Source organism: Serinus canaria, chromosome 2, assembly GCF_022539315.1.
Source record: "Serinus canaria isolate serCan28SL12 chromosome 2, serCan2020, whole genome shotgun sequence".
Classification (NCBI taxonomy): domain Eukaryota; kingdom Metazoa; phylum Chordata; class Aves; order Passeriformes; family Fringillidae; genus Serinus; species Serinus canaria.
Genome location: NC_066315.1, coordinates 142,433,810 through 142,455,789, shown reverse-complemented (window position 1 = coordinate 142,455,789; position 21,980 = coordinate 142,433,810). Strand labels below are relative to the sequence as shown.

At 37.8% G+C, this 21,980-nt stretch overlaps 1 protein-coding gene across 3 annotated transcripts in view; it reads left to right on the top strand.

The window, feature by feature from the left end:
- The window catches only part of ASAP1 (ArfGAP with SH3 domain, ankyrin repeat and PH domain 1), a 141,394-nt gene that overhangs the window by 55,671 nt on the left and 63,743 nt on the right, over positions 1 to 21,980 (top strand). For all 3 annotated transcript variants that reach the window (XM_018913929.3, XM_018913918.3, XM_050970805.1), the window contains one exon: positions 18,909 to 18,981. In XM_018913929.3, coding sequence (XP_018769474.1) covers positions 18,909 to 18,981 — 73 coding nt within the window. The remainder of the gene's footprint in view (positions 1 to 18,908; positions 18,982 to 21,980) is intronic.

Genomic DNA, 21,980 nt, shown 5'->3' with positions numbered 1-21,980 from the left:
CAACTGTTAACCCAGCACAACCACCATGTTTACCACTAAGCTATATCCTCAAGTGCTACCTCCACATGTTTTTTGAACACTTTCAGGGAAGTTGACCCCACCAATTCCCTGGACAGCCTGTTCCAAATGTCATCACCTTAACTCCTTGAGTATCTGAGGTACAAGGTGTAAAATCTAGAGAGGTACAGTCCTCTCTAGCTTTAAGAGTAAAGCCCGGGGATAAATTAGGCTGTGTGGTAAAAAACTCATCTGCAAAGGGACCCAGTGGAATGGTGACAGATGGGGAAATAGTCGGAGAAATGGAGCATCCTGACCTGGTTCTTCCCAGGTCTGCCACAGGAAGGTGATAATTTCCATGAGACATATTATGGGATGCATGGGAAGAACATCTATAAATTTTTCAGGATGTATTATGGAATGTTCAGAAGAAGGGCAAAAGGCAGGGTCTGTGATTCTGTAAAGGAGGATTTGAGGTGATTTGGAGCAGAAGTATCGGAGAGCAGAATGGGGGAATAAACGGGCTAGTCGTGTATTTCTGGGCGAGGGGGCTCTCTTCTAAATATATTTGTATATATGGAGTATTGAGTGCCAGTGTCAGCCCACAGTCCTGACTGAAGTGTGGCCATTGGGCATTAGGGGCCCCTGCACTTAGGTGTCCAGTCAACTGGAGAGTGTGTCCTGTGTGGAGGTGTCAGTGTGCACCAAAAGCAGGGCTGGTATTGGCCTGGGAAGTGGCTCAGAGGCTTGGAGCCAGGTGTTGAAGCAGCCATAAATCTGGGAGAGACAGAGAACAGAAGTCTGCTGTACAGTTGGCTGATTGAGGGACTCACAGGTCCAAGCCAGCTCCTGCAGATATGATAAGGTCTCGGGCCTGGTTGAGGTTTTGTGTGTGGTGTCTGTGCACGAGGCACATCACACTGCAGGCATGTACTTCTGTCCATGTCAGCTGTAGTGGAGCCCAGCACAAGCCCTTTGTGCTCTCTCTGTCTGCTGGAAGTACACACTCAACCTTTGTCCTGGCCAGAACAGGAATGTGGAACCTCACCTTTACTGAGCTACCAAAATCAGCAACACATGAGCCATTTGGAGGAGTTTGTGTGTATGGTTGTCTTTGTCTTTTGCTGTCTTATGGGTGTGGCTAAAAAGGGTACAAGGTAGACTCTGGTTATATCTAACATGTCCATTTGGCTCTTTACAGATTTCAGTTCAAAATAAATTTTTTTGGTAAATTATATATCTAAGGATGGCAAATCGTCATTGAGATATAACAAATCTTCAGATTTCCTTTTTTTTTGTGGAGCCCTCTGAATCCTGTTATCAAGGGGGTCTCTTGCCTCTTCCTGCAGTAACTCAGTCAAATCTGTAACCCACAGTTTCCACTTTCAAGGAACAATAATGAATAAAATGTATAGAAATGAACACAAAATTTACAGAAGTGGAGGATGAGCAAGCATAGTCATCTTACTATTGCCTTCTGAAAATCAGATTCATCTGACAGTAAGAAGTCTTTGGTAGGGGTCTCAGTTTTCAACACTGCAGTGTTCTAATTTGGAGCATGAATGTTGTTTTGATTTAAATTTCCTAAATATTCCTCTTAGTGTTCTGTGTTTTAAATCAGGGAACAGCTTTATAGGAGACAAAGCTGGATTGCTTTTATATGAAAATAGACTGGAGGATGCACTCTCAGGTATTGCTGAGCATTCAGTTCACTGAGCAGTTTAGATCTGGTTTGGAGTAAGCCTGCTTTTGAAATGTATCTTATGTGGATAAGTTTTGTTTCACAGATCCTATCCTACTATTGGGCTCTACTTGTGTCTATACATTTTTTTCTATTTCATGGAGCAGCACAAATATGTAGGATGGTTGTTTGCTTGCTTTTCCTCCTTTAAACAACAGCAAAGCTTCACCTTGGAGGAGTTCCTTTCTGATGTTCTCTAAGGGGTTTTGTTTTTGTGCACCATCCTGATGAGGCAGCTGCAAGTCACATAGACTTTTTGAAAAAAAAAAAAAGGATGAACTGATTGCAAATCAGTTCATCCTTCCTTATTATGGTGCGTATTTAAATGCTTTTCCACTGTGCTGCTTCTTTTTCTTGTTTGTATTATTTCCTCAGTGCTTAAGACTTTGTAGTTGAATGTCTGTAAAATAATCCTTTGTTTATGGTCCTCAATCTCTGCCTTTCATCTTTTTATAACTATTGTGAGATGTACCATACAATCACATCCACCATGGGAGCTGGTTAGCTGCAGTTGCCATCACCTTCTGTATTATGTGACTTTAACTGTGATTTCTATTTTGAGTATTATACCAACTGTATATAACATTGGCATTAAATCAGTCTATTTCTAAATTCTGAAACTCTCCAATTTTGTGATTAACAAGTGTTGCCTTTATGATTATTCAGTATATAGCTAGAATTTGAACATGTTCCAAATGCAAATGCTTAGAAAAGTAGTTCTTTACTGAATCTTCTATTTATATTCCTCATGTGAAAGAGCTGGAGGTTTTCTTACTTTCTTCCTCGGATTCAGGCAGAATACAAATCAGCAATAGGATTTTTTTGCATCATTGCACACAGCTTCCTTTTCTACTGCTCCGTTCTATTTGTGTCCTGCCTTCAGCCCTGCTCAGATCCAGCCCCTTAGCATTCTGTGCACTGCTGGCTTGCAGGCAGGCAAACAATGCGACGTTCATGGAAGCTCTGAAAGCCTGCAGTTGCCAGGTGTAGGATTTACTCTGTTCTAGCTGTGTGCTGGTAACTTGAAATAAGCCAAGACAAAAATAGAACCCTACAATATTCTCTTGTGAATTCACAAGGAAAGATTTATGGTCATGGGGATGGAAGTACCTTTGCTTGCTCAGCCCATAGCTGTCTCTAACCAAGGTGAGAAATGGGTGCTTATAGAAAGAGTGTAGAAGCAGTCTGCAGTGATATTTCTCTTGGTATGAAGTTCCACTGGTTTTTGAACAGGGATATTTTCAGCTGGAATTGCATAAAAGCTGTTGTGATTAAACCAAGACCTTCTGATGTAGAGGTAGCATCATGGCCATGTCTTTTACTGTTTCTTTTTTCCCTACCCTCGATTTAATCCAAACCTGTGATGATACAAACTAAAATTTTATTGCGTTTTGCCTGGTAGAAGTTCACCAAATTTTTTTGTGTATTTGTTTGTCAAAACGTTTTATGTCAGGGTAGATACTTCTCAAATGCAGCATTACTCATTCTCATTGCAGTAAAGGGTTGAATTTACCATGGCAGGTTTCTCCAGTGTCTGGTGTACCAAGATTCATTCCAAAAAAGTATATGTATATAAAAAAAAAATCTATATTAAAAACGTTAATCTTAAAAGGCTAGGAGCTAACTTAATACAGTCAGTTCATTTTTCTGTAAAGGATTATGGATTTTATTAAAACAAAATGGCTTTCTGGGAAAACTTTCTACTCTTAGTCTTTCAATTTAATGCATTAGTTTAGTAACTTTCCATTCACTGCATAAAGACTGGATGTCCTTGAGTCATATAAAAAAGTTAATTAACTTTCACTCTTGGTGTGTATAGGGCAAAAGTTACAGTATCAGACAGCTGTCCTTGTAATGACTGGCAATAAATCATGTTTTTCTTTTTCTATTACTATAAAGCATTCTCCAATCTATACATGAAACAATCAGATTCTGTTCTTTTTTTAGTTTAAAGCATACTGTGAAATATGCAATGGAAATTTGAATAAATTATATATTTTGCTTTGAGTTTATTAATTTGATTTTTGAATGGAGCACATCAATTTGATTTTTAGAATGGGAGTAATGTCTAAGGGGTATGTACCATTTAAAAACCAAAATGTATGAAATGTTTCATTGGTGTGGTGATCATAATTGTTCAGGCAATTCCTTCCTACCTAGTTAGTGTTAGACCTTTCAGAAAATCTTTCCCTTTCTATTTTGTAAATAGCTTTTGGAGCATTTGCAATGATATCTGATTCTCAGATTTGAAGAGGAAAAATTATCCTAATTTTCTTCAAGACTTTTTTGGGCTTTTTTCCCCATCTTTTTACTGAGGTTTGACTGTGCTTGGTATTGTGCATATATGGTTATGTACTAGTGAATTCCTTTGTGATGCAGCTTACATAGCAGAAGTGCCCTTAGTGAGGGGAAGAACAGCTGTGATGGGGTAGTCCAGAAGTTGATAAGAACCTAGGAGCCTTTCTGACATTGCCAGCAGTAGAGGATAAGGGCAGTAGAGGAAAATGTCGGAGTTGTGGCAGTAGAGGAAAATGTCAGAGTTGTAGAGATACCTTCTCCACTATGACCTTCCTGTCTCCAGTAACATACAGCTCAGGGTATAGCTGAACAAAGGTATTAAATTTATATTTAAAGGCTGTACTGAATTTTTCTTCCATGACTTTACCCACTTTGTCTTTCATTTTTGAAATATGTATAATTTTCAAATTCACAGGGAGTTCTACAGCTTACCCTATGTGGTGCAAAGCACTATGCTTTTCTTTTTTTTTTTTTTTTTTTTTTTAATGAATTTGCTACCTGTGGTTTGTTTAAAGTCCTCTGCCCTTTATCTTGGAACAGACTGTGTCCAGCCATTGAATATCGACCCCACTTTGCCATTTGGGATTTTTATAGGTGTGTGAGGCCGGGCAGGGTGCTTGGCCCTATGTGTTGCCATGTGCTTCTCTCCAAAGATGGACCTTGTGCCTGCTGTGACTGTTCTGTAGAGATCTGAAGGGGTGTACTTATTGTCTTGGGTAAGAAGGAGGAATAGGTGAGACTTTTGAAGGAGCCTCTCTGTCAAAGAAAATTCAAGGTGAAGTATTTTTAGAAAAGCTACTGTCAATTTCCCACAACTTCTGTTGCACCCCTTAGTGTTTTCTTTCTGGTTAGTGCTCTGTTAAGGCCAGCATCTGGCCTCCAGATCTAACTTCCCCCTTATTAAATACCACCTTTCTCTGAGCAAGAAGTGTGCTGAAGGAAGTGCTGTCTGTGTGGAGTGATGTCTGGTGTAGTGAATAAATGGCCTTATAAAAGCAGCAGGAGGTATTTAAACCAGGTTACCAGACAGTTAATAATACGGAACGCTGGGAGTTACATAAAGTGCTTTTCAGATTTTGCTCCCTTGGTATTGTCAAGTGCAGTAACTCTGTAGCTGCAAATGTAAAACTTCAGACCATTCTTCAGCCATGGTTTATGTACTTGTGAAGATCATGAGAAATGGCATGAGGAACAGTAGTGAGTTACTGTAGTTTAAGTAGTTGTCTGAGTTTCTGAAGGATAGAACCATTTTAAAATCAAGAGAAAATATGAGATTTAAACAGGAAATCTGTAGATGGAGTCACCCCTGCTTGGTGAAGGAGAAGGTGGAATTTAGCTCTGTGCATGGATATTTCTGCCTTCTGACAGAGTTGTTTTCTAAGCAATCTAGTTTTACAGTCTCAAAGTGTATCTTCACAGATCAAAAGTAGGTGGATTGCAAAAAATGCAGCTCAGATGGAATGGATCTTAATTTAGTTAAGTATGAAATATAATCTGTCTTCTCAGATGACATGGCAATTTTCATGGAGTCCCAGTGTGGGTAAGGCTGGAAGGGACCACAGTGGGTCATCTGAACCAATGTTCCTGCTCAAGCAGCATCATCCCAGAGCACATGGCACAGGATTGGTCCAGAAGTTTTTTAAATATCTCCAGTGAGGGAGATGCCACACCCTCTCTGGGCAATCTGTACTGGTGCTTGATCACTTCACAGTAAAGTTCTTCCTCATTTTCAGGTAGAACTTCTGGGCATTAGTTTCTGCCCATTGTCTCTTGTCCTTTGCTGGGCACCACTGAGCAGAGCCTGGTCTATCTTTTGGCACCTCCCCTTAGATATTGATAGACATTGATGAGGTCCCTTCTCTGTCACCTCTTTTCAAGGTTGAACAGGCCCAGCTCCCTCAGCCTTTTCTCATAAGAGAGATTCTCCAGTCCCTTAATCATCTTTTTTCCTCCACTGGTCTCAGTCCAGGAGTGTCTGCCTTGTACTGAGGAGCCCAGAACTGCACACATCGCTCCGTGTGAGACCCTGCCAGGTCTGAGCAGAGGGGCAGGATCACCTCTCTGAACTGCTGGCAGTGCTCCTCCTGATGCATCCCAGGATACCTTTGACCTTCTTGGCCACAAGAACACACTGCTCTGTGTGTGCAAGTTTGTGCATCCTTTGAAGGGGTTAGAGCCACCATGTGTGCAGTTCTGCATCCTTGTTTGCAATGGCCACAACCCACCAAAAAAGGCAATTTTAACCTGATCTAATTCCTTGACTTTGTGATCACTAGTGTGCTGGTACAAAGAAGGTAATGAGAATGAGTGATTGGAAGAGGAGAAACAGGAAAACGATATTTTTCAGGGGCTGTGAAGAAACTGACCACTCTAGCTTTCCACTAAAACCTGCAGGCATTCCTGTTGTCCTGTTGCTTTCAGTCATAAAATACCAGCTGGAATGTGGAATGCTATTGATTTCAACCTTTGTTTGCTTAACAATTTCATCTTTCATATCCAAATTTTTATCATGTTACTCACCATTTTTTCTGTACATTCATTTTATGTCCCAAAGTGAATCTTTTAATCATACACATACATTTAGTCTATGTTGTATGACATCTATTGTATTTTTTGATACCTGAAACAGTTGTTACTTCCTGAGGGAAAGGAGAACAATCCATTCTCATTCATATGCTTCCACCGAATTAAATTGCATTTGGAGATATTCAGTTTTCATCAAAAATACTACAAGGAAGCTGCAGAAAAGTAAAAATGAAGAAAGTGTCAGTCTCACTAAAACTGATCATGAAATGGTGCTGTATTGGTGATAACATTGGGTCACGTTGCATCAAAGTTGGAAGGTGTTTGTCAAGTGAATATACTGTAGCATGAATTCAGAAATTTCCTGTTGTGTTCACAGCTTCTTCTTGGCAACTTGGTGAGAGCTACTATGCTGTTACTTAATTTTAAAATACTACGGACTATTAATCTATTCTTTTTCTAGTATCTTAGTCTGTCTGGTTTTTGTGTAAAATTATTCCTTGATTGTGAAAACCTCTGGATTGTCTTTAAGACTGATGTTGACCAGGGTTACTTTTATTCAAGCACTAGCTGCATCCATTAGATTTAGCTAATACAATATTTGGAGTGGGCTGAAATGAATAAATCGTTTTTGCAAGCCAAGGTAACTGCAAGATAAATGCTATAATTTAATAGGGCTTAGTATTGGTCTTAATTTTGTGCTTTGGTGGGGGGGAAATGTATAGTTAAAAGAAAAAAAACCCTATTAGAATAAAATATGAATAACTTGGTTTCTGATTAAATATACTTCATTATGTAATTACTGCTCTTTTGGATGGATTTGAGATTATACAATTATTTTGTTCTATGTTTAAATGTAACCTATATGTTCTAGTTGCATATTATAAAATCATGAAAAACTGCATGGTCAGAATCACCTTTGTCCATGCATTCTTGTTACCCTGTGGTAGCAGTCCTGGTTTTTATTTGTTTCCTACATTCCTTTCTCCATTCTGAAACATGAATGATATTCCTTATTTTGAAGAAGGATATTGCCAGCTTGTGTTCTTTGGAAGTGAAATGCAGCCTCATCATAGAACCATAGAATTATTTAGGTTGGAAGAGACCTTAAAGATCATCCAGTTTCAGCTCCCTGCCCTGGCCAGGGACACCTTCCACTGAACCAGGTTGCTCAAAGCCCCATCCAACCTGGCCTTGAAGACTCTCAGAGGTGGAGCACCCATAACCTCTCTGGGCAGCCTGATCCAGTGCCTCACCACACTCACAGTAAAGAATTTCTTCCTAACATCCAAACTAAATCTACCCTCCTTCAGTTTAAAGCCATTCTCCCTTGTCCTTATCACTCCATACCCTTATAAAAAGTCCTACTCCTGGTCTCTTGTAGCTCCTGTAGGTACTGGAATGTGCTATAAGGTCACCACAGAGCTTTCTCTTCTCCAGGCTGAGCAGCCTCACCTCTCTCAGCCTTCATTACTCAGACTACTGTTTGGATAAAACAAACCAAAATAAACACAGCAGAGTTTGTTGCACAATTATTTTATATTCCTTGTGGGTGTCTAGTACAAGTATTAGCAAAAGTGTTTTAAGCTTGAGGAAGAGAAGGATGATTGTGTGTGGTCTGCTCTACTTCCATTGAATGTGAAACTTCTCCTTCAAGTCCTGCATATATGGGGAAATTGTGTTCTTTGACTCACTTTTGCTTTTGAATCTGGTGATTGTGAATGCTTTTTCCATGACTATTTTAAAGAAAATTGTTGCTAGTGTAATTTAGCTATGTTTAGGATCTTGGGTATGAATTATGTCTGAAGTGTGATATTATTGAAAAAAAATTATAGAATATTCTCCAAGGGCATCTGTTCTCTAATACAGTAATAAAAGAGAAATAGCATGGGGCTCTTTTTGCAGAACACAATACTAAGTTAAAAAAATGCTTTGAAGAAAGTAGCAGTTTGCTTGCAAAGTACTCATAATGTTTCCTAAAATGCTGAAAATTGCTGCCAAATTCTTCTAAGTTTCACTGTGGTTTTAAAACAATACATTTTAAATCAGCACTGTATTTAAAGTGTCCTTGGTATGGAAGGGAAAGTTGTAGATTCTGTGCTGTCCCCAATGACTTTGTCAGGTCATATATACAATTTGGGGAATTTAGGGTTACCTTTACACTGTAGGATTTCAGTGGTGTGAAAATATCCTCTTCTTGCACTCTTGGTTGATTGTTGTCACTTACACACTTGTACATGAGTCAGAAAATCTTTTCTATGCATAACCACTTTGCAAGTGGTCATAATGTGTGCCAGCATGCCAAAACAAGCCCTACAGAGTATAATCAAACACAGGTCTTTGCTTTGTTTTGATATCCCTTCTCATTTCACTTTTTTTTACTTGTATATTGAGAAAGTAGGTTTTGCTCTGGTCTTAATTGTATATAGAATTATTCTGGTAATTAAACATATATATAATTAAATCATATGTATTACCCACATCTCTATGGCTTGGTTTTCTTCAGCCTGTATAACTTTTAGAAGTCTGTAGGTTTTCTGTACCACACTGAGGATGAGATGTATATCTTCATTTTCTACTGTGCATTTATGCTATTTTTGCATGTTGATTGAAAGGCAATGTAGAAGAAAATAGAAGCTTTGAGATGAGGCTTTTATTAAAATACTGGACTTGACTATCCTGATTATTGTGTTTCCTTTTCTATAATTTTCCCACTAAATTATATATGTCCAGAGAGTATATTTATATTAAAGAACATGACATGGAAATTAAAAAATGAATGCTTCACATCTAAATTATACTCTTGTGATTTTATTTTTCTTTAAGGGGGTGCCTTCAATCCCCTCATTCATGCATTTTGTAAAGCTCTAGTCACAGGCTAAGCACAATTAGAATTAGATTAGAAACAGAACTCCTACTGTATATAGTAAAACTTCTAATTTTCTTTTTTAAATTTACCTTTAAAACAGCAAAAAATTGAATGTATGCTTATTTTATAGATAGGTTCTAGATGTGTTTTTATTCCTCTTTCTGTTATTATCCAATAGTGTCATTCTGTGTTATACCCTTCAATGAGGATTGCTTGTAAGATGATACTCTCTTAGCTGGTTACATAAATGTAGCTCTGAATTTCATAAGTGGTGGTGGTTGAAGATTTAACGTGATGAAAGGTGAAATCTCACTGGGTCTGCCATCACTGCAGTCTCCATAAGCAGAACAAAACTGGGCTGTAACAGTGTCCCATCATGTTGTAGTAGTCTTCAAGGTCTGTGTTATACTGGAAATCATACTTTTTTTTTAAAATTAACCTAATGAAACCCTTGAAAACTGCAACCTGCAAAAAAATAGACACAATATTAATTTTTTTTTAAGAAACAGTATTAGGATGTTAATATACTCACTTTTTTTCTCTGAATAGAATAGTTCTTAAATGGAATATTGCAGTCATCTATGTATGCATTTAAATATTTGTTCAGGAGTTAGGAGGAGAAGGAGCATAAGTTGTTCCTGTTCTCAAGTAAGAGATCATGTCTGTTCCCTCACCATAGCCAAGGCAATTTTTTTTTTTCTTAAAAGGATTTCTAATGGTAGTAGTAATAGGCTGGTAGAAGGTCCCAACAGTGTCACTCAGGGTTGGAGTTTATGGGGCCATGAGATGTGAGTGTGTTCTGTGCCTGCAAATACCATGGAGAGACTGCATTTATTCCTCAGTGTCACTTTTGACTTTTGTAGCAATCACAGAAACTGTGTACAATATTTGTAGAGTTTTTCTGCCAGTAAGAATAACTAGTCCTGATCAAGTAGTCCCTGAGTAGAAAGTGCCTGTGAATTACTGGGATAACAGCTTAAATGCAGAGCCTACTGCAAAATATTTTGTGGCTTCAGAAAAAGAAGGAAAGGAATTAACAGGAGACAAAAATATTTTGTAGTATTTAACTCTGATGCTACAGCTAAAAAGCTCTCACATTAGTGAAATTTACAGTCTAGTATAGTGGGGGGAGCAATTTTCTAGAGATTTCTGTACTTTTTTCTGGTTCAAGTTGCTAAGAATCACATTTTTAATAACCCTATGTTTGTTAGCACATCTGTTGAATGTAGTTATGTTTATGCTGTTTATATGTCATCTTCTCCTCATTTTGTTTCCTTCTGAAAGATCTTGCCTCAAATATTCCCTATGAGTTTATTGTTTGATTGTTCTAAAAAATACAGAATCTTGTTCTATTTTTTGGGAGTGTGTTAGTGTACAGACATGTCTCTTGTATATAAGCTTTTCAGGTTAGATTTTTGTTAAATGAAAGTGTCACTTTATAATGTCTTGGGTAAATGACAAGAAACTTCAATGAATTATACTGGAAAAAAAAGAAGTAATTTTGTAGTGTAGTATTTGGTAGCCAATACTCACACCCAAGTCAATGTATTTCCCCTAGCTTTTGTAAAAAAAAGTACAAGGAGAGGTTTGCAAGAATGAAGGGATAGAATAGGCTATTATTAGTTTAGGATCATTCTCTTTGTGCTTTTAAGACAGTACTTAATAGATTGCTAATGTGGACAAGAAGAATCAAGTCACAGGAAAAAAGACTGACAATATGCCATGACTTGCTAAAAAGCAGAGTGCAGCAGCATTCGTTATTTTAAACACAGGAGCATTTGTAATGTAGGAAGGTTCTTGGGTGATGTCCTCTGCAGCCACTTGCTAGTGCTGTCCAGCCTTAGTGCTGGCAAAAGCCCTGTGTGCAGCCTGGGAATTGGGGACAGTGGCATCTTCAGGAGCTGGGAACCCTGGCTGTGGGTGTGCTGGTTTCTGAGCTGTAGCCATATTTTATCCTAGCAGGCATGCCAATGTGTTTATCCAGCAACTGGGGTAAGAAATAGGTAAAGGTGTGCTGCAGTGACATTTAAACTGGGAAGGTTTTTTCACTGGTTTTGCTGTTCTAGGTTTCTGTACTATTCAGCTTCACTACTGCTGATTGAAGTGGGTTTGTATGTAGTGAAATGATAGTTGTTCCAGCAGCTGTAGCTAGCTCAAGGTGTGTTGTTGCCAGTGTAAAGATAAGAATATTTTCACTCAGTAGTTGTGGATGCTCTATCCTTGGAAGGTTTCAAGGCCAGGTTGGATGGAGCTTTGAGCAACTTGCTCTAGTGAAAGGTGTCCCTTCCCATGTCAGGAGATTGGAACTAGATGATGTTTTCCAACTCAAACCATTCTCTGATTCTCTGATATTTATCACCAAGATTAGTTTCTACCCAGTGAAGCTGGTTTAGAGCCTGTGGGAGAAACTGTCACTGGATGGATTCAAGTGCTGTCACTAATTGTGGGCTTTTTAGCATCTCCTAGTCGGCAAAAATTAGAAAATAAATCTGATCAGTGTACTTAACATTCCTGGAAACAAATCTCTTAGCTTATTTTTCAGATATCTCTAAATGTATCTCGTGCACAAAATAAGTTAGAAGTGTTGATGTAACTCAACTGAGAACTAGAAGGAAGAAATTGCCCAAAATATTGTTAAGCTTTCCCAGGTGTGTCAGAGCCTGCACACAGTCCAATGTCCACACCATGGTCATTAGAAAAAATGCGATGCTAACTTCATTTAATGCAGAAGTGATCATACATAGATATTGACCAGCGTCTACATTCTTGCTCTTGCAGAAAAGGCTGCTGGGTAGAAGTCTGGTTGCAAAGAAGGATCCAGTTGTCAAACAAATTACAATTAGCAATACTGTGCTTTTCCAAGCAATATCGACTGTGCTTCCATTTGAGTAATACTTGCAGGATAATTAAGTGGGTAACAGTTTTGCAGCTCTTTTAAGAGCCCACACAAATGAGCTGGCTCATCTATTGTGACCTTCATAGCACTGGAAGTTGGTGATTTCTGTCACATATGTGGAGTTTGGAGAGGCTGTTGCGTTGCATCAGACCATGTAGCTAAGAGCAGACGTGATGGGATCTATGTTAAATTTTGACATTACCTGAAAAAATACTTTTGGGAAGATGTATTTACTCAATTTGATCACTGAATGGTTTTTTCATTAGCTTATGCTTAAAACACTTGAAGCTTGAAATTTTTAGAGAAAAGACAAGGTTTTAAAAATAATGTTATTTTAATTGGTCTTCTATTAGGAGCAGCTGGGAAATGGTGATGTATGAAATGATGCTGGCATCAGTTAATACAGTGATAAGTGCTTGTTGATGTGTTGTTTTGGTTTGCTTCTTCTCTTTGGGACCCTTTGGGGTTTTCTTAAGTAATTCAGGACAAGTTCAAGCTGGACCTTTGTATATCTACCTTTTACACAAAGAGGTTGTCTCTAGAAAATTCTTAACATTTGAACACCCCTATTTTTGTCATGTAGACATGTGCTGAGACCAACAGTTGGAAACAATTTTCATTCTGGTGACTGGCAAGAACAGTATAAATTGAGTGGAGAGGGAAGGACAGGAAGGGTGCTTTGAATCACTTCTCTGTGTTCAGAATTAAGTGGGTTTGGAAGTCTGCTCATTTCTGAGTGAGTGAGCTACAGGAGACCAACACTTGATGCTAATCTTCTCTTTTGGTTCTATTTCACTGTGGCAGTTATAGGGGTTTGTGTTGTTGCAATTTCAGTGGCATGCAATAACTTACTGTCTAGTCTGTGTTTATTGTATATCCAATAAAGTCTGGACTTTATTGTGAGGAAAGCTGATACTGCTGCTGCACAGCCATAACTTTGTAAGGTGCTATTCCTCTACTTCATTCCATGGGTCCTGTAACTGGGTCTTGAGCAGAGGGCAAGCATGTTTTATAGTATAGCCAGCAGTAACTTTTGTGCCAGGGTTAGAGAAGTGTGTAAATTGGTAAGTGAAAGATTTACTACTTATAGTCCCTTGAAGCTGATAAGTCCTCTGTGTGTGTTTCGTGAAATAATTATTCTTGTGTCTGACAATACAGGCACATGAGTACCAAGCATTCATTACACCTCTTTGTGTGCATAACCTCAAATATTTTTATATTTCACATGGATTACTTTTTTAATATAAGAAAATTATTTCTTAAAATACATGGAGGGAGGAGTTTTTTGTGATGAGTACCTAGGTTGTGCATGCTATAATTGCCTTCAAGGTTTTGTCATGAGTTTGTCTTGTGCAAAATATTGTAATGGTTAAAAATATTTATTCTCTGGTTTATTATTCTTGTGGATGGGTTCTGGTAGTGGTAGGATATGGAATCTTTTAAGGCAAATCTCCTACAAATGGTGTGAATACCTGAGCTTCCTCTGATACAAGCATGGGTGGTTTGTTCCAGTTGGAAAATGCATCTCCTTCAGATAATAATCTACCTGGGGATTAATAATATTCCATAATATCTACTGAAATATTAATGTGATAGTTGGTGTCTTGAGCCACTTTTTTCTTTTGTTATTGTTAGGCTGAAACAGAAATTAGTGGGGTTTTATACTCCTCTTCAAATTGCAAGGGTTTGAGAGGTACACAAAATGTATTTGATGTTTTAGTACTCTATTGGGATCAATGAGCAGTAGCATCCTTTGTGCAAATGTGTGCCTCTGGGTTGGTGTTGATTTCTAGAAAAGCTAAATTTAATATGTGTGCAAACACTTTTGTGATTAGTTTCTGGACAGTAGATTTGTGTTAATATGGAAATAAAGGTTTATGTGCTTTTTAAACCATGATTTTCATGTGTATTAGCAATAAGCACCTCAAATATTCATAAGTATGGTTTATATTATGTAGACTTTTGTGTACAAACACATCTGTAGAATCACAGAATGGTTTAGGTTGCCAGGGACCTTAAAGTTCATCTAGTTCCAACCTCCCTGTCATGAACAGGGACATTTGCTAACACACTCTAAAATGTATTTATGCACACACATACCCATAAATATATACCTATCTATACTGAATAAAAAGACAAGGTTTTAAAGAAACAATTAGTGGTTTATCTACATGTGAACCTGGCAGTTTTTACTACCTCAGAGATAGATGGCAAACCAGAATCTACTGTTTTCCACACTGTACTGTAGTAAATTTCTGGTTTAAAATTTAGAGACTTTTAAATCAGAGCATGGTCCCAAAATAGAAATACCTTCCACTGAGAAGAGATCAGGCTCTTGGGGATTGAGGAGAGGCAAAGCAGTATCTGTCAGTGTGAAGAGAAGAGGAAAATGTATAGCAGAGAGGGTTGGTGTGGGTTAGGGAATGTCAGCATATATCTCTCCTGACCTGGCCCTGATCTGTGTGCTGTGGCAGGCTGGAAGTGCCCGTGCTGCTGCCCAGTGATCTCCATCAATGAATGATCCATTGGGGGAGCTCACCTTGTCTCCAGCCCAAAATTAGTTTGGTTTTATATCCTCAGGTGGACAAGTTTTCCACTCACTGCTATGAATATCTACCTGTGAATGTACTGTACCTCTTAGAAGGGAGGAGGTGCCTTCTCTGAATGTGAAATGGTAGCTAAGTACAAATGTCTATCAGTGTGTACTGCACTGATGGAAGGTGAGCTAAATAGGAGCTTTCACGGGGCTGTTGGCAGCACAGCAGCTCCTGAGCTGGGTCATGGTATAGCCAGCAGGAGTGCTCTGGAGAAGAGCCAAGACACTGCTTTCTTCGAGAGGGCAGATTTAACCAGGATGGTGGCTTGAAATGGCAGGCTGGGTTCAAAATAGCCATATTAGAGCAGAAAGGAGAAAGTATATCTGGGGTAACTATGTTGGGAATTCCACACTGATTGGTTAAAAGAGCTGATGTTGAATGATAGGAGATTTTCTTCTTGAGCATAAGCTTCAATATAAGTGAATGCAGCAACCTGAAACCTCAACCAGAGAATCTGCTGAGAATGAAGAGGAAGGAGCTTTCCTTGCTTCAATTGATTTAAGCAGATTAAATATGGTGGTTGTTTTGTGTTCTTTCTCAATTCCCCCCCCCCTTTTTTTTTTTTTTTTTTTTGGTGGAAACTGATTTTGCAAGATTTTGAGCAACTCTCCAGGACAGACATTTTCAAGAATAAAGCTTTGTTCAGCTAATAAGGTAGTGAATCTGGGGTGCAGGTACCTTTAAATGATTCATCTTTCCAAAATGCATGAGAGGGTGAGAAAATGTTCTTCTGCAGAACTTAAAAAGGCCTCTGGCAAGATGGTTTCATGGAAATGAAGCAAGATGCATTTGTCAGGAGTGGGTGGTGGTAAGGAAGAGTTCAGTAGGTAGGAAGGAGTGCCACTGAATACCCAGAGATTGTCACAGAAACCCCTTGGCTCTCTAAGATGCTGCAATTTCCTATTATATAAATGTATGCCACTTTTAATGGAAGATCAGATTTTGTGTCTTCTATGATTATCTATAGGCAGTTAAAGTGTTTAGTATTCTAAATACTCAAAATGAAAATTAATGGATGCTCCAAAAGCTTATTTTCACCTAACTAGGGAAAGCAAGGCTGTTCCTGTCTAAGATGCTGAGAAGGTAGTATTACTCTGGAATAATAATTCAATTGAGCATTGAGTGCAACTTAATTACTTTGCAGCAGAGTGCAGCTAAAAATTATAAGGAAAAGACATCTAAGAGCAATGTAATATATTTGGAAATAATCTGTCTCCAGTTATATAAAATAAATAAAACAAAAATAAACAACCAAAAACCCTCAACACCCAAAAGTGCCTAAGCAACCCTAGATAACAGGTTTTTGTGTACTTGGTATGTAAGTGTGTTTTATTTATAGTTTTGGACTATGAAGAAGTAGTTCATGTAAAAATTGTACTTGCAAATATAAAAATACAAAATTGGCCTGTGATGTCATTTTCACTTAGATCACTGGCTCCTTCAGGCTGTGGATGTCGTCTTTCTATATTGCTTTACTCAGTGATTCCTCTTTTAAAATAATGAATGCTCCCTTTCCTCCTGCTCTCACATTAGTGATTGCATCTAATTCAATAGCAAATCCAATTTAGAAAATTTTTCTAGTCTGCCTGTCATAGTCTTTTAGATTAATAACTTCAGGAAAAAGTTTCCTCTGGATTTTGTATTTTCTTTCTCCTGAGTGTCCAATTTGCTTCAATACTAGACCTTAGTGCAAAGTTTTATCTCTCAATCTCATCAATGTTAACCATTGTATTTCTTTCAAGATATTGGTTTCAAATTCTTATCCTATGTTCAAACTCTCAGTAGACAAGTGAGTCATTATTTTTTCCTGGTCATTGAAGATGGAGAGAACTTCAGTAGAAACGTATGATAGCAACTGCCTGACGTAGCAGGCAGGCAGGAGCAAAAGCTTTTGACAGCATTTGCAGAGGAATCAAAGAGAAACACTTGCTGTGCACTGTCTTGGAAAGGAACACTGAGTTCCCAATATTTTATTACATTTAAAAATGGTAACTTTTCCTGGCAAGATGTAAGTCAAATCAAACCCACTATTTCAGTGGGGAGCAAAAGAAGTAATGATGTTTGCAGTTCTTAATGTTTTAATCCATTGTTCTGCTGTAAATGGAAGAAAAATAGAGATAAATAGCCTCAGAAGGCATTTTTACAGCTTTTGTGGTTCCAAGCGTTCTAGTTTTAGCTGCCACAGGAGTGATTGTATGATTGGAGAAAATGGTTGTTTCCAGTTAAGGTACAGAAACATTCCATTTTATTTTGCTACAGATTATCATGTATTCTTCAGCTATAACATTTTTCATGGTTAAAATTGGGCAACTCAAAACAGAACTATTATATATTAATTGGTTTCTCTCTGTATGGATTCCTACTGGAAGTGTTCACACAGAGGAACGAACACTCAGTGTTTGGAACTTACTGAAGAGCAGAGCCCTCAGGTTTACCTGTCCCTAGTGCTTAAACACTGTAGTTGACCTGGAGCTCCTGATGTGGTTTTCTGGAGCTTCTTAATGCCCAGTGGAATATTCTTCAATTCAGTAGAATCATAGAATGGCTTGGGTTGGAAGGAAAACTAAATATCATCTAGTTCCTACACCCCCTGCCATGGGCAGGGTCACCTTCCAGTAGACAAGGTTGCTCAAAGCCTCATCCAGCCTGGCCTTGAACACTTCTAGGAATGGAGTATCCACAACTTCTCTGGGTAATCTGTGCCAGTCCCTCACGACCCTCGCAGTAAAGAATCTCTACCTACTATCTAATTTCAGCCTACTCTGTTTCAAGTCATACACCATTCTCCTAACACTCTATGCCCTTGTAAAAACTCCCTCTCCAGATGTCTTGCAGACCCCATTTTTTCAGGTGTTGGAAGGTGCTATGTGGTTTTCTAAGGCTTTTACTGTCAAAACCATCTCAGATGTGGCAGTGAAAGCTCTGCTTATGGGGCATTTTCACTCAGTGTTGCTGGTGATGTCCCTCTGTGAGGAAGTAGGAGTAGCTGACATTGTGCCTTGTTCTGCCAGGCTTCAGACCCCCAGGAGCTCCAGTGTTTAACTTTTTGGATAACAGGGCTGTGCAAGGGTCTCTGCAGTGTGAATGGTGTGGTCTCTACCAGGCCCCATGCTCAGTTGTGCTGCTGTTCTGACAGTGGTTCTGAGTGCAGGTTCTCCAATCTCCAGTGATTAGGAAGTGAATATAATATGGCAAACCCTGCCATTCTGTTTGCCATGCTGCAAACACCAATCTAACATTACCTAGGTGATGGGAAATTGCCTGTGATCTAAATGGGGAAAAAATATAGCAAACTATTTAAACATTTCTGTGTATGATTGGAAATCTAATCCTCAATTCATCATTACTCAATAATGTTTTATACTGGATTTTGGAACTATTGCAGGAAATTTGAAATTCTTAAAGTTGTAGTCTTGAAAATGCATATTTGAATATTATTATTATTAGTCCTTCGGTCACATTATGTTGCACAAAATCAGGTATTATGCCTTTATTTTGATTTACTGCTTTTCATCTGCTGTACTTCTAGAGTTAGGTTGTAGAATTTGGTGCAAGGGGTAGTGTTGTATTCTGTGTCTATAAACTCTATTACTGTGGGAGAACCACAGATGTTAACAAGCAATTTAGTTGTAGTAGAAACTGAAGGGCTAGTGCAGAAGCATCTGCTATTCTTTTTTTGGATTTTTTTCCAAAATATAATGCAATTGAATAAATGCTTTGTCCTTTGCAAAGCTAAAATGGTGTTTTTCTTCTAATGCTGTCAGTACTGTTCTACTCTGTTGTCAGAGCATTTTCAGTTCAATTCTTTAATTCATCCTGAAGGGGTTGAATGACCCAAGACCTTCCCACAGGCTGAATCAGTTGTACCTGCAGCTTTTTCCAGCCTGTAAAACTACTTGTTTTATGGGTTTCTTTTTGGGTGTTAAAATATATTCTGGCAATCAAAGAAGTAAATATTTAAAGGTCACTTACTTCTTGCTATTGTAGGCATTGGATCAAGACAGAACTGCACTACAGAAGGTGAAGAAATCTGTGAAAGCAATATATAGTTCGGGGCAAGGTAAGACATTGCTTTCAGTTTTACACAAAAGCCAAAGCATTTAATTTCAAGTTTGAGATGTCTTGTAATTCATCCTGTTGAAATGTATAGCATAAGAAATGCTTACCTGTTTAGGAGTGTTTGGACTTCCAAATTTTCTTTCTTTAATCTGATTATACATCAGATTAATGTGCTCTCCAGTTCTTTTACCCTCATATTCCTTCTCAATGGCCTCTAGAAGAATCCAACGGGTAGATGTTCTTGCTGTCATAATATTTTAAGTATTTACCTTAAACTAGTAGAGTGACAAAAAAGTGTTCTCGACTGAATTTTTAGAATTTTTATAAATGAAATAAGATTTAGAACTTGCTTAAAAATTAAAAAGTAAATAAATAAAAAGAAGTATCTGGTTTTGTTTTGTCAACATGTGCTCTCCCTAAATGATGTGTTTCTCTTCTTACCTAAAAATCAAAATTATATATTTCCCTTCTTACCTAAAATAGTATATAAATATACTAAATATAATTATTTTTCTTGCTTGAAGACACTGTTGGTGTTTTACTGGGACTATAGTAGTTACTTTGATGGGACTTTATTTGGTTAGAATATGAATTGAAAATCAGTTTGAGTACAGTAACAAATGGTGATTAAGCACAACAATATACAAATTTGATTTTAAAAATGCTACAACTCTAATGCTTCTACCTCTTCTCTCATGTTCTAAAAACTGTGCCAAAGGCAGATAGGATAACAGGGCTGTGCACTTGCCAATAATCTTCTGGCTGTAAATACTTGATTTTAGAAAATCCCAGTTCCAGTTTCCTAACAATAATAATGATCAGTTTAGCAAATATTTTCCATATACAGAGTACTTGTGAGTGCTCTTAGTTTCTGAGTTTATAGAAGTGTCTGGGATTTTTAATATCTTGTAGATTCTTAACTATTCTCATTTGCCAATCGCTAATGTTGGTTTGCTAGTACCATGCTTTGATTAGCTGTAATTTCAGTTTTTGATAAATGTTTCCCAATGGACTGTGAAGCGTGATGTAAAGTCAGAATAGTATTTGGTGCAAGTGTATTTAGCTTTATGCTTTTAGAACTATTCAGATGCTCTAATAAGCTTTTCTATTTGAGAGTACTTACTTAAACAGAGTTTTGAAAATTAAGTTTCAAAACTGATGAAACGTGTAGAAAACATTAAAGTTGCTTCTGCCTGGTTTGAAACTACAATATAAATAACTATCATTTGACTCTTGTGATAAAAATAATATTGTTGTTAAGGCCTGTAAGTAAGGCAGTACTATATGATGAATTAGTTGCATTGAATAAAAGCAATAGAAGTTGGGTTAATGGTTTTTGTTGGGTGCTCTGCACTTAAAAAGGAGCAAGATGGGTAGCTTGTTTTTAATTTTTTTTTTTTTTTTTTTACATTTTAAATTTTTTTACAAAGGTACAAGTTAGTAGGAATTCTTTTGGCTCAAGAAAGCCAAAGCTTTATACATAATCCTCTGGCTCCCTCTTCAGAATGCTGCTGTCATAGGCTCTTACAATGAAAAGCTGTGTGCAGGAGGCAGTTCATGTAGAGACTGATAAACTGGGATTAGTAAAGCCAAGACCAAAAATGTGTTACACATGTAAAACCTTATAAAAATAAATGTGAAGTGAATCAAAACTCAAGCTCATTTTGTCTCCTTGTACAAGGAAAATTGCTGAACCAGCTATTTTCTTGTGCTCCAGTGATGAAAATGGATTTCGTTGATATTTAAGTAAAGCATTCCAGAAACAGCTATAAAAAGAATTGGGGTTTATCAGTTCAAGAAAGTATTATGTGGCTATTTTTACATTTCAAAAGAAAGCCTCTAACTACATTTTGAGAACCCAGAATTGGAAATTTTTTTACAAATTTGTTTGTTACTGTATTTAATTTACTAAAGTAGGAGAAGGTTTTTTAGTACTCCTTTGCTTCAAAGTCTCCTTTGAGAACTCCAGCTGAACCGGTGGAGAAAGAGTTACTCAGGGACAATAGAAATTCTTTTTTCAGTTCAGTAATCTAATTCATACTCTACCAAAAGCCATAGCTAGTTTGTTTTTGGGGGGGTTGTAGTAGTTTGGGGTTGTTGGGTTGGGTTTTTTTGTTTGTTTCTTTGCTTTTTTTTGTTGTTGTTTATTTGGGGTTTTTTTGTTTGTTTGTTTGTTTCTTTTGTTCTTTCTGGTTTGGTTTTTCAGGGAGTTTTTTTGTGGGATTGTTTTGTTTTGTTTGGGTTGAGGTGTTTTCTTGGTGTTTGGGTTGTTTTATTGGTTGGTTTGGTTGGGGTCTTTTGGGGTGGTTTTTTTGTTTGTTTTTGGGGTTTTTTGGTTGGTTTTTTTGTTGCTGCTCTTATTGTTTTTTGGGGTTTTTTTGTGGGTTTTTTCCCCCTTGAGTAACATTTGACCAGTGACAGTGACACAATGCAGTATCTCATACAGAATTCTTCAGGAGGGCTGAACCTTGTGGTGTGTTGGTTTGTTCCTCTCCAGTGCTGAACTATCAACCACAAGGGTCTCTGGTCTGTTACAAAGAGCTTTAACATCACCCAAATACTTTCTGTTCTTCCTGTATTTCCCTCACCCATTTGTCATATTTACAGTTAGAGCTACTCCTGTGGAAATGAAAACATACCAACACAGGAGCAAAGAAAACCCTTAGAAACATCCCCTGTTTTCACTTCTGCAAGGGTTCTATGGGAAAGGACTGTTTATGGAATCCAGTGAGACATACAAACAGACACCTCCTTCTCACCACTTGCTCCTTGTCTGGCTTGATGTCTTCTGGCATGATTGATTGTGTCTGTAACTAGGAGCCCTTCTTATGGCAGGGGTGCTGAACTTCATGGAGAATCTGTTCTGGCTTCCTTTCCTGTAAGATTTGGATTGAATGGAATTGGATTGTGCGCAGTAGATGGCACAATAATTTTTGCTGTAGATTTTTCAATCGCTTTTTTCATTATTTCCCAGGGATAACTCCCAAATATAATCAAAAG